The sequence below is a fragment of the Lichenostomus cassidix genome, chromosome 2 (genome assembly GCF_008360975.1).
Source record: "Lichenostomus cassidix isolate B80296 chromosome 2, HeHo_3.0, whole genome shotgun sequence".
NCBI lineage: Eukaryota > Metazoa > Chordata > Aves > Passeriformes > Meliphagidae > Lichenostomus > Lichenostomus cassidix.
The window spans coordinates 20664016-20677197 of NC_139482.1; the positions used below are offsets into that span (position 1 = coordinate 20664016).

General features: G+C 37.0%; 1 protein-coding gene across 2 annotated transcripts in view; it reads left to right on the top strand.

Moving 5' to 3' along the window:
* The window catches only part of ITGA8 (integrin subunit alpha 8), a 114128-nt gene that overhangs the window by 12564 nt on the left and 88382 nt on the right, over nucleotides 1-13182 (top strand). For both annotated transcript variants that reach the window (XR_014849721.1, XM_085050622.1), the window contains exons 4-11: nucleotides 1803-1926; nucleotides 3368-3429; nucleotides 4383-4428; nucleotides 5346-5471; nucleotides 6591-6635; nucleotides 8003-8046; nucleotides 8996-9052; nucleotides 9237-9289. Coding sequence is in view for 1 of the 2 variants with exons in the window: in XM_085050622.1 (XP_084906748.1) it covers nucleotides 1803-1926; nucleotides 3368-3429; nucleotides 4383-4428; nucleotides 5346-5471; nucleotides 6591-6635; nucleotides 8003-8046; nucleotides 8996-9052; nucleotides 9237-9289 (557 nt within the window). In the remaining variant the exon portion in view is untranslated. The remainder of the gene's footprint in view (nucleotides 1-1802; nucleotides 1927-3367; nucleotides 3430-4382; nucleotides 4429-5345; nucleotides 5472-6590; nucleotides 6636-8002; nucleotides 8047-8995; nucleotides 9053-9236; nucleotides 9290-13182) is intronic.

A 13182-nucleotide genomic window follows, 5' to 3' on the forward strand; every position in this document is an offset into this window, starting at 1 on the left:
ATTAGTTTTATTAGTTTTTACAATTACAAAACAAAAATTTACCTTGGGATTTGATTCAAACTTCCAATTATTACTTAAAAAGTAGTCATAAGGGAGGAAGTATTGAAAGGAAATGCTTTCCCTTACATTGTGTCCCTTGTGGTTAATGTACAGAAGGATTTGAAATGAAACAGGTAATGAATAAAACTTCACTGTATTCTGTTACAGAGCTAAGTAAACATAAAAATTCTAAAAAATTCTAGAAGTAGATGAACATTTTTCATTTTATGTACTATACTAAACAATTCACAAATTGAAATAAAGTAATTCTTCCCACAATTTGTTAATCAAGTGAGCAGAAAAGCTCATCTCCAACAGATGTGCTGTATCTGTACTGACTAAACTTCGGTTTATTTGGGGTAACTGCTCAAAATCTGAAACTGAGATACAGTCAACACTTTTCAGACAAAAACTTGGGCAGCAGAGGTGGAAAACTTTGTCTGTTAAGTTCTGTAGACTGAAAGGGGAGAAAAAGAAAATGTCATCAAATTGTCAGGAACTTGTTTTTTAAGCTACGGATGTAATAGTAAACTACATTGTCAATGTTTATGACTGTATTGAGTTTTGTTTCAATCCAGTTGGCATGATGTCAGATGTACCTAAAATCACCCTCACAGGACACATACACCTCTTTGCTGCACTCTGGTTTTGATCTCTATTTTAATATGCAAGATTTCCTAGGCAGGGGCATGTGAAGAGTTCCTGTTCCTTAAGCCGTTGCTCCAGAAGCTCTGATTTTTGTGGTAAGCTCTGAGTAGCACAATGGTTCATACAGTTGCTACTGATTGAAGAATAAAGGCTAATACAACAATGTAAATAAATACCTTGCCAGAGGTAGACAGGTTTCTCCCTGAAAAGTAGGACAAGACAGGACATGAAAGAAGGAATTATTTACATCTTACAGAGGCAAGGTTGCAGGGAGAAATAGTGACTTCACCCTCCCAGGCAATGAAAAGTTTTAGGGCACAGCAAACTGTGAGGAAAGACTTGCAGACCTGACAGTTTACTGTTCTTATTTTTCTAATTATCTGGATTACCTTCAAAAAGATAATGGTTCTCTCTACACAAGTTATGTATCTTTTATCTTTATGTAACACCACTGCCATAACGCAGAGATTAAATATCTAGCCAAAACTTCCTTAGCAAAAAGCTCTTCACTCAGACTGTCGACTGCACTATAACTGTATCCTATCTAGGAAGATTTCTACCTAGGGGTTAAAAGACGGCAGACAAGCCTTCACAACTCCCTGAGAAATCTCCTGCTAAGTGGAGTAGTGTCAGTTCTGCTGCAACACCCATTATCTTAAGATCTACCAGGACAGATCTTTGGTCCTGGTAAGACCTGACCAGGACCAAGAATAAAATTACACAACAATTTGGGATTGCCTTCAGCCATATATATGCTACATGCGTCTTAAACTACGGGATCAGCTCCCGTGCAATGAGCAGTAATAGAACATAATACTTGTGAAGCAGACTTAGAAGGTATTTGTAACGTTGCTTAAATGTGACATGCAGTCCCTGACAGATTTCACCTGGGAAGGGCTATAAGTGAAACATAGGTGTGCTTTTCAGGTTATAATGAAATTATATGAAGCAGTGTTCTTGCATTTTCTTCTGTCAGTTTCTTGTTATCTTTGCTGTATGAATGATACAACACCAGAGAGAATCCTTGTACACAGTCTGTTAAAAACTACATTTGCTAGATGCAAGAGTGTGTGAAAGGTATATATGTTTTGTGCTTTGTGTTTCTGTTTTTATAGGCTTGTGCTCCTTTGTATCATTGGAGAACCCTTAAAGACAGTCCTGAGAAGGACCCTGTTGGCACCTGCTATGTAGCAATTCAGAACTTCAGTGCCTATGCTGAATATTCACCTTGTCGCAACAGTAAGTATTTATATGAATAGTCCTGTGTTGAAGGAATTGATTTGCACTCAATATTTTCATTCTTTCAGTCTTCACACCATTCAGTCATGGTTGAATGAAGGTTAGTATATGATGCTGTTGCATTGAATGAAGGTGTAGAGAAAAATCAACATTAAACTGTATACCTGCAATTGAATGCCTTATTGTATAATTAAAAGAAAGAGGAGAAACTAATTAAATTAGTGTGCAGTTATAGTAATCAGCTATAATTGGTTCAATTTTTATGGCTTTAAAATGTAGCAAACAGATCTTGATAAGAGCCAGACAGTGTTTTAAACCAATTATTCATACTTATGCCAAGTATAAATGTCTCATCACAAGATCATGATTTGAAGATCAGACCCTGCATAGAATCACACAAACCTATATCACCACTCATGCCAGTATCCTCCACAAGAGCTCATTGGTGAAGAACTTTCAGCCTGGAAGAAAGCCATGCACATTAGCACTGCTGTTCCACACTCTTCTCTGTGCTGTTCTGAGGATGTACTAGCCACCTCTGGGCCTTGTTTCTTGAGAAATAGGGATAAACCGTATGTATATTTAGAACCAGGTTCAGCTACCTAGAAGTCTGCAGAAAGTACCACACATTAGATTATTTTAAGTCAGTCATCTTGTTCAGCATTCTATGTCTATTGTAGTAGGGCTCTAAACAGAGTTCTGTTTTGTCTTCATTTTAAAGCCTAATCCTTGTCCCTGCATGGACAGGTACATAAAGAAGCTGAATATGGAAGAAATGGTAGCCTTAACATCTGCTTTAGGTACTTACTGATGTCTCACTGGGAATTTGGCAAAGGCTTATGTCATTTGAAGAGGGAGTTCAAGTGGCCATTCCTTCTCTCAGTTTCACAGTCCTGCAGTCTTCCAGCACTCTGGCACACACTTAATTGCCATAAGAGGCATGCCAACACATTTTGCAAAATTATATAAGGATTTGGAGAACAGAAATAAAAGTAGTCAGAAGCAGGAAAGTTGTATTTCCTTGTACCCATCCTGACCCTTCCACTGTGTCAACATTTTTTGAGAATGTCTGGTAAACATTTACTTTGGTATTTATGACAGATCAGACTGTGATGAGCATTCTACAATCTTGTCAAGTTTTTTACTTACCTTCAGCCAAATTAAAGCTGAATCCCTGATAGTTGTTTCAAGGGTCCTTTCTTGGCAGTGAGAGGAGAAAGTCCCAAGTAGCAGGTCCTATTTTTCAAAGTCTTCAAAAGGGGCTCAGTGTTCAGGGTCCTGTAGAAGGACTTGATTTGCTCTGCCTCTTCTAAAAAAGAATACATATTTTCATATATATTGGCAGTTTTGCATTTCATAGCCTTACAGCTCCAGGAGCATCTGTGAGGTCTTCAACATGGGTTGTAAAATCAATAAAATGCTTCTACCTTCATAATTGCAGGCAATGCAGATCCCGAAGGACAAGGCTTTTGTCAAGCAGGCTTCAGCCTAGATTTTTACAAGGTGAGATTCTGCTTCTGAATTATTTTCACCAAATGTCATTGTGATATATCCCCAGGGTTCAAGTGCTGTCTCAGTGATCATGAGTTTATCCTCATGTTGTTGCATATGGAAAGTTTTGTGAAGTTGTTGCAAGTTCTTTCCTCCTTTTCAAGCTTCAAACTTTCTAGTTTCATTAATAAAATAAATACTCAATCACCACCTGTTTATCTCTTTGCAGCACTCCACTCTGACTCTGCTCAGTCTGTCTTAACAGATAATTAGGCAAAAATTTCTATGTGCTTCTATCTCTGTCTATCCCACTTAGAATGCTTTACAGAGACTTGACTTTCAGGACCCAGTGGGCAGGCACCAACTAGTTTTAAAAAGTTAAAATAGCCTATGTAAGGATGCTTTTGCTGGCAGACTAGTCATTGAGTAAAACCATTGTCATGTGGGGGTGAAAGTACATAATGGAAAAAAAATAGATTTTCTTAAATGCTGAGGGTCCAGAAACAATGTTGTGGGACAAAGGGTAAACTTCACATGATTGTTGTTATCTGTGCCATTACTACAGCACCAGGGCCTCAGGGAACTTTGACCATTGCCATTGTTGTGAGCATTCTGCCACTGCATTGTATAATACTCTATAAAACTTTACTGTTGCTTTACTGAATGTGAGCACCCTCTTTTCTGCTAACTTTGTTTTGTTACAAATAAGCAGCAATTTTTGAAATGTGATGTTAGTGGTAAAATAAATGGCTTTCACTCAAGTGCAGATACAAAGGGTGATTTTAACTTTTTGTAACTTTTGATTTTCCTGCACATCCATGCACCTACATCCTTTCCTTGAACATGGCTGTTCTCCTTTATTATGATTCTGGTATTATTTTGGTAATTTAATTTTTTTTCCCATGCATGCTTAATTTTGTTGTGTTCTTTTGTTGTGTAATTTTATTCAATTCTGCTTTTTGTAGAATGGAGACCTGATAGTAGGCGGGCCCGGTAGTTTTTATTGGCAAGGTATGTTTATCTGGCTGGTTTACTGGATCTAAAAAGTGAAGCAGAAAGTTGTTCTAGATTTCCACTGTTTTGTCAGTTGAAAAAAACCAATCTCTGATCTTATTTTCAACAAATGTAAAGCAACTGAGCATAAAAATAAGCCATGAAAATTCAGAATCAGGTTGTATAGGATGTTAAACAAATAACTATTTTTATGTTGGCAGCTTAGTAAATTTGTCATTTAATTAATAAGTTGAATTTTTCCCTAGAAATACTGCAGGTTTAAAAATTGCTAATATTTGCACAGAAAATGTGCCATTTTGAAAGTTTTTGTTACTCTTTGTTTCTGAACACAACCTTTCATAGCTATCTGCATGTATTTTAAGTTCATCTGTGGCATCACTGTAGGTTTCAAGATGTAGTTTCACATGTAAACACTGAAGTTGTCTTGGTAAAAGGTTAAGAGATTATTTTTGTTTTAACCTGTTCTTACATGTATGATATAGCTGATTCCCAGCCTCTGCCTACCAACTTGCCCACTGTCAGCCTCTTTCATGTGTGTTTTTGCATTGGTTTTAAAGGAGGAAGATCTAATTGATTGGGATTGTAGTGAATTCATAGCTTTGAATTCTCCATTAAGAAATTACTTCCATTGATCTACTACATTTGTACAGTGCAGTGGCTTTAGTTTGAATTAGTATCTTGAAATGGGTCTGCAAATGTTTCTGTGATGGTTCAATAGAGATTCAGTGCCTTGTGTTGATTTATGCATGCTCTTGACACTTCCCAGGGCAATAATGGAGAAAGTTTGAGAGAAGTTATCTGCCCTTTGCATCTGTGCTGTATTAGTGTCCTTTCAGCTCTGTTCTGCTAGCCCTGTTTTATAGAATCTGGCCCTCTTTTAGGTCCCTTTCATTTATGAAGCTGTTTGAATCCAGGTCAGGTAATCACTGCAAGTATTGCGGACATCATTGCAAATTATTCCTTCAAGGATATTCTGAGAAAACTGGCACGAGAGAAGCAAACAGGAGTGGCACCACCCTCATATGATGACAATTACATGGGTAAGCTGAGTTCTATATGAGTTAGCATGAGTCTTGTATAAATATGAAAACAAGCCAAACATTGCTGTTGTCCCAGCTGTGAGAGGATTTGAACGTTTTACCTTAAGCACAACAGCAAATCAGTGGTTTGCTGGTTACTTCAGTGAGATTATTAACATTCTCAAAATGATTCACAGCAACAGGGTTTGAAGGTTGAGATCTTAAATGGCTCATTAGGGCTAGTATAATTTTATCTTAAATAATTATGCAGACATAAAAAATTTTCCCATTTATGTTTCTTTCATTCCAAGATGATGGATTGAACTTAACGTAATTAAAGGCAACTTCAGTTTTTATTAGATAAATTAAAATTCAATTCTGTGATATACTGTACAATACTACACAAATACTCAATTTATTCTCACTGATATGTAAAAGATACAATAGAAGTAAGCAATAAAAAAGACAATTTGAAGATATTATGAATTAATAGAAAAAAGGCTCCTTATCTACTTTTTATTAGTACTAATCTCAAAAAAATTTAATGATTCTCACATCTCTGCATGTAAGGCAGGTTTTTCTTCATGTAGTTATAGAAAAGATTCAGTGGAATTTGAAGGCAAAGGCACGTCCTTTCACTGTTGCCCGTAGACTGGAAATTAAAGTCCCTGATACAATCCAAAAGTCTTTCTTTACTGTGACAATACCAACTATCTCACAGGTTTGCTGAAGCTCCAGGCGGTGCTTAACTGCATCTTTGGAAATCTGTTTTCCATATAAAGTTCAACCAGGACACTCACACATTACAGTACAGTAATGAAGACCTAAAGTGTGTCAACAGCTATTAGGGCAAAACAGCCTAATACCTCCTGGCTTTCTTTCAGATAAATTAGTAAGTATTAATGATTTAGAAGACCATTTTTGGAGAAAAGGGATCAATTTCTTATACGTTCAGACCTACCATTAATTTAGTCATAATAGTGTGATAAACATTTTTCCTTTTTTCCACACAGTTTTGATATAGTAATGTTAGAAAACTTGCATTCAGAGGATCCATTGAACAGACAAATCTGATGGTCTATGCATATTTTTTGACAGAAATTGTTTCTCAAGTATTTTTTGTAATTTATCTTTAAACAGGGTACTCAGTGGCTGCTGGGGAATTTACTGGGGATTCTGAGCAAGGTAAGAAGCTGTGTACTTGAATGAAAACCATATGGCTGTGCATTTACTAAATTCCTCCTTTTGGGACTCTGTGCAGGAACATACCTATTATACATTTGAAACACTGGTGCGACTTTAGCTATCTGTAGTCAGTATTCTCAGAGCAAATTATTTCCTTAGACAGTATAACAGAACAGAATAGAATTAAAGTAACACAGAAGTTTGAATTCCTGAAGGGGTGGCTTTTTTCAGGGGATGAACAGCTCTGTGGTCCAGACTCACAAAGCCGATAGAGACACAGTACATTTCTACTAGTAAACCCAGTTCTGGAGAACTGCTCATGCTTAATCCCTCTGAAGGTAAAGTTGCCTGTCCTGCATTATGAAGGATTCAAAAAATAAATAAAAACCACACAGTTTTGAGCCAAACACTATGATGTGTAAAAAAATGAATCCCTGGTAATGGAAGGCTACATTTTTGCTTCTTTTTTAATGCACACTCGAAGTTTTATAATGGATGATTTTTGAATCAGTGTGTCATGTGAATGACTGGCACAAAAATATTTAGCTGATTCGAGAGTCATCCTGTGTCATGTTCAGGCCTTCATTATTACTTCCATCTCCCCTTGACCAAACACCTTCAGTCAAAGGGGAGTATGTGATCCCAACGAGGAGCAGAGGAAGGCTAGGTCAGTACAAGCAGGTGTATGAAGTGCTCTGTTATCTGGAAGCTCCTGCTGCTGTCTTCTGATGTGGATATCCTAATGAGGGAGAGCTTAGACCATAAGATTGCAGGCTGGGACTTAGCTTTTTCATTCTTTTCTTTTACTCATGTTTTCTACAGTTATTTTAAGATTTCACTATTGAGCAAAATTACTACTAGAAGGCAGCTAGGTCTAATGTTTGATGTTCTTATTCAGTGGATCCCTTCAACCCCTAAAAAAATAATGGACAAGACAAATTGTCACTAGGCAAAAATAAAAGAAGTATTTGTAAGGACAGTTGTATTTAGCTTCTGTTTTCTAGTATGTGATGCAATAACTAATTCTGGTTCCATGGATCCACAGCTGTCAGGTGGCAAGCTGGATTGTACCAAGAACTTTTTTATACTGTGCTATGCTAATCAATGTTAGAAAGAGATCCATGAATGAGTATATTCAAAAGTCAGAGTGTAACATTTTGTGCAAGTAAATGCACTGAACGAATGCTATAGTCTTAGGAAATAATGGCTTGAAGTGACCTACAGGTATTTCTGATGCAAATCACAGATCAAAATTCTAAGGGATTTGCCATACATATATGTACCAAGGAAGGTTTATGTGGCATGGGATACATGTTGCATGCACCACTCAGCAAAATCAGTTCACTGTTGATCATTTATCCTTTCAGAGCTGGTTGCTGGAGTCCCAAGGGGAGCACAGAACTTTGGCTATGTATGTACTGGACCTTCATTTTATATTTTAAATAGTGAGAAGACAGTTAAGTGATTTGTAAGGTTAAAGGCTACATTATATTTTCTGTCTTTTTGATACAAAACTTTCAAATCAGAGAAAACTGCCACTGACTTTCAGCCTCAGGCTTGCCTGGCTGGGTTGAAACGCCTTACTGGTTTGGGTTTTAAATGGAAAGCACTATAGGCAATCACATTTACAATTACATGCTCTGAGTCTGACTAGTATCCCTATACTCACCGAGTGTTATCAAACCTAAGCTCACATAGGTTAACATATTTTTGTGCAATGCTATGTCCACAGTGCAGAGGAGTCCAAGTTCAGATTATTCATACCCAGTGTTTACTTTCAGTGCTGTAAGTGTATACACTGAAATCCAGATGCAAAGAGTCATGATATGCAGTTAGAAGTGAAGGAAGAAAACAACAGACATTTGTGGATACAGCTTTAACTTGTAGGAAAATATTCCACAACTAACCTGACTGGAAAGAGAGATCCCAGCCACAGGCACATTTTCTGGTTTTGTGGACCCCAAATACCTTGTGTCTCTGGAACTTGTTTTTATTTTTTTTAGGGAAAAGATGTATATATGTACGTATATGTATTTATCTATATATGTATATACTTTATGTTTTTAGTTCGCGTTTTTGTGCCTAGTCACTAATTAGCTGATAGTCTGTGATTTGCTGCTGTTCAGTGTCCAGCATGGATGGGAAACACTTAGCCACATTTTTTTCATGGGGAACCTGCGAGTCATGAAATCTTAGCAATTTGTTCAAGATCCTACAGGAAGACTGTGGTGAGACAGAAAAATAACTGTTTTTTCTTGGCAACTTGAACCATCTTTCAGTGTGTCAAATTGTTTTGCAGTGATGTCATGCTGTAGCATCTCCGTGTGTGCTTGAAACTTTCCTTACTCTTCTGTTACCAGGTCTCTATTATTAATTCTTCTGACTTGACCTTTATCCAGAACTTCACCGGTGAGCAGGTAATGTCAAGCAACTATGTGATGAAACATTTTATCTCTAGAGCATCTAGTTTCATTAACATAGTGTCAAGAATATATACAATAATTTTTGTATTAATGACCATAAAAGCAAAGAGGATTATCAGCAAAAATTTTTACAGTTGATACCAGATGTGAAAGCCTATCTGTTGTTTTTTATTTTCAGATGGCGTCTTATTTTGGGTACACAGTTGCAGTATCTGATGTTAACAATGATGGGTAGGTTACCAAATGTATTCAGCTCCACTGAACATTAATTGAAGCAATGCCTGATACTTATTAATAAATGTAGGTTTTCAGGTGCTTCATTCCTCAAAATGCTTTTCTTGGCTTCTCTGTTTTACTAATTTTAATTGTTCACATAGTCTTATCTTTACGCAGTCCCAGTGGCATGAGTATTTGCAGGCTTAGTTTGAGTGAGTTTATCTTCCTGAATATTTATTCAAAGCAGTGTGTCAGAGCAGGAGTGTCCAGAGTCCTAGGAAACAGATCCAGGTAGAAAAACAATGAATAAACAGAACTAGATACCACTGGGAAGAGATAGGTGAAAGTCAGAAGTTCATTCCCCCATTTTCAAATACAGGTAAGTCGTCTCAAATGTGGACCATCCATAGCTTCACTTCTCAATTTTAAAAGCCTTCCAAAGCCTTCAGCTCTTCTTTCCTCTTTCGAGCACCTGTTGGTTCTCCATCCATTTTTATCATCCCAAGGACCGACGAGTGTCTATGTCCCATAGTTGTTGAGGCAGGCATGGTGTGTGTCAGAGGGAGAATGATGCTCAGCTCCCAGGGTCGTGATACTTGGGGATCAAATCCCTAAGATACTTGGAGGTTTCAGGCTCTGTTGTGCAAAACACTTGTTAACTTTCAAGTTATGTAAAGTTTGATGAAATATTTTAGAAGAATAGGACTTCAGTCAGAGAATGTTGATAGTAGCTATCTAGCAAGGAGATGAAGATCCCTGAAGCTCAGAGCCTTGGAAGTCTGCACAAAGGGGTGAGCCAGGACTATATTTAGAGATGTAGTATACTCTTGCTTTTAGCAAAAGGTCTCAGATGTGTCTACTTCATATTTTTTTCTTGTGATCATTTCTTATTAGGTGCTTAAACATAGTGCATTAAATAATTTTTCTGGGCTAAGTCATTGTTTCTCATCAGTGACTAGTGACCTTTTAAAGACTGAGGAAAACAAGAGAAGAGAAAAGTAACAAGGTGGTAAAATGTTATTGCAGTTACAGAACAAAACAACGAAACAGGAGCTTTAGTGGTTTCCATGACAGCTTCATATTACTCAAATGTTTCCAAGTTTATGAGATTAAATTTTGTCAAAGTATCACAGCTTTTGAAAATTTTTGTTTTTATTATAGACAGAATCAGAATTAATTAAGTGCTACTAATGTATTGCAAATGTGAAAGGGTGGAGAAACTTAGTAATCTAAGTTGCAATAGACACTATTAGACTTTCAGGGAACCTATTTAACTTTTCACTGAACCAAGCTATTTCCTGTGCAGGTTATTTCCTGTTAGCCATAGGGTTACTTGGCAAGTCTCATATTTTCTGTGTACCTCTAAAACCACAGTTTATGTAAATAATATAATTAAACTGCTGTTGAGGTCTGTGTGGTCTCCCAGCCTATATCTTAAGAGAAATCTAAGGACTCTTCCTGAGAGCCAAACATCCCACAGAAAACAAACCACAAAAAGCTCTACTTGATAAACATGTCTGATTAGATATGTAGTCTGTCTTTGCTGGTTTGCACATATAGTCAATAGAAATATTTATCTGAAAGGAAGAGTAAAAGAAAGGGGAAAAAAGCAAAAGGGAAATTAACACTTCAAATTCACTTAAGCATTTTATTCAGCTAAAGATAAGGAGGTAGTGATGGCCTTATCAGTATGAGAAACCTGATTGAGTTATTTGCTGAAAAAATTATTAAAATATTATTAGGAATTATGCTTTGCTGTAATAAGACTCATAACATGGCTCAAAGATTAGGCTCATCTTCGGAAAACAGGCTCTGAAGACCTTCTGGCCCAGCAGTTCCTGTATTCCAGAGTGACTCATGCAGTTTTATCTGTACCACATCATTGATTGGATTGTAGGCAGAACAGAGAAATGGAGGATAGTGTTTGAAATACCCCTTAGTTGCCCATTGCTAATAATGAGAAATCCACAATGAAACTTAACAAATCAAGCTTTGCCCATCAGCTTACAGGCTACATTCCTAGTAAAGAGAGAAAAAGAGAACACTTTCAATTTAGGCTGAAATAGTCCAATAAAAGTAGTGAAATAAACTGTTTACTGAGTTTTTTATTTGGCCTCTATCAAAGCTTTCCATAGTTATGCTTTGACCTCTTGACATTTCCCATATTCCTGCTTTTTATTACTCTGCAGGATACAAAGGAATGGCACACAGCCTCAGCAGGTGGTCAGCTTTGTGCTTTTTAAAGATTTCTTTTTTTTTTTAATCAGAAGGGAAGTAATACCGTCTGGGTACTTTTCTGTGTTGGAGCAAAAATTAATATATGATTTATGTTAACTCTAGCATCTCAGTGCAGTAATGAAATCTAATGAACCACTTCAAAATACCACTGCAAACTGAACTGCACTTCATGGTTTAATACTACTGTCCAAGGCTTTTGCTTTTATTTACTCTTGCAGCTTTTTAAGAGCAATCACATCAAACTGAATTTGACTCAGAACTCTCAATTTTGTAAATACAAACTCCTACAATTGAAAAAGCCAATTGAAATATCCTCCTTCACCAAAAAAAAAAAAAAAGCAAAATACTAATCACATAGGTGCTTAAAACCCAACAAGTACACACACTCCCCATGCCCCCTTTACTGCTTGTTTTCTAAATAAATAAATTATAGAAGCTGGGAGACAAAACTGGGTATAAAGTATGGTAGGCAGCAATTGTTTGCTTATTTTACCCACCTGAAGAGGAACCAGGAAAAAGTAAATGAGGATCAGAGAGAGTTGGGTAGCTGACAAATCCTTCCTTTCTACCTGTAGTACTCTGCTATGACAGCACAAAAACCCCCTAACTTTAATCCTACCTGTACAATTGCCTGAGAGAATTCCTTCTTGTAGAGGACTTGCTGAGGCAGCGTGCTTTGACCTACAGAGCTCAGCTCTGGAAGAGAAGGGGAAAAATTAAGAGGGTGAGGAAAAGAAGGCTTTGGTGGGGATAGGACATATGTAGACCTGGAGGGAAGGCAAACCAAACGCTGTGGGTATCCCAGGTGGCTCTGCTGCCTATAACCAGCTTAGAAATAGGTCACTATATTAGATGACTGCCTCCTCCCACCTCAGTACATAAGAAAATGAGCCACCTTAGCTACTGGGTTTTGGTCCCTGTTCTCTGTACTGTTCATGCATTTTATAGTCATTGTCATTTATTTTAGCAAAGTTGAAATTTTCCCAGAAAAATAACCCAGCACTGTGCACTTCTAGCTGAGATGCTGTGCTCCCTGTTCAACAAGCTCCAGCTCCTGTCTACTTGCTTTCTATCTCACCTGGTAAATCTTGTGTTCTAGACTTCTGCTTAGAGAATTTTAGTACACAATAGACAGTCTGCCTTTCTCTTTTCACCATTTTAGGCACTTTGCGTATTGCTCTATGGACTAGGGTTTTAAAGGTATCTGGGTATCTATTTATTTTCCATTGATGTACTGGGAGCTTTCTGACTCCCAGTGATTTGGCTCCTTATCATCTCTAAAAAAATCTTTCTTTGGTCTTACAATTGCTCATTTCTAAAATATTCAAGGGAGCCTAGCTCATCTTTTATTTGATGGTTTATACAGCATATAACTCCATAGGGTCCCAATGTACTGGGAATATCTGTACTGCAAGATACTGAAATAATAAAAGATGATAGTGCTACTATGTAATGCTTTTAGTACTTGTCATATGTAAAATAACTTATTTTTAAAAGAGCAATAATGATTTGTTTTTGTTGTTGCTATTGTTTCATGGCAACCATTTCAGCTCGTATTTTGTCCCAACCACAAACATCTTCCACTAGCAGAGAAGGACTTTTGATGTATAGTATGAAAGGAAAGTCCCACCTTTGATGTCAAGTTAGCATCTGCTTCCTTCCTTTTTTAG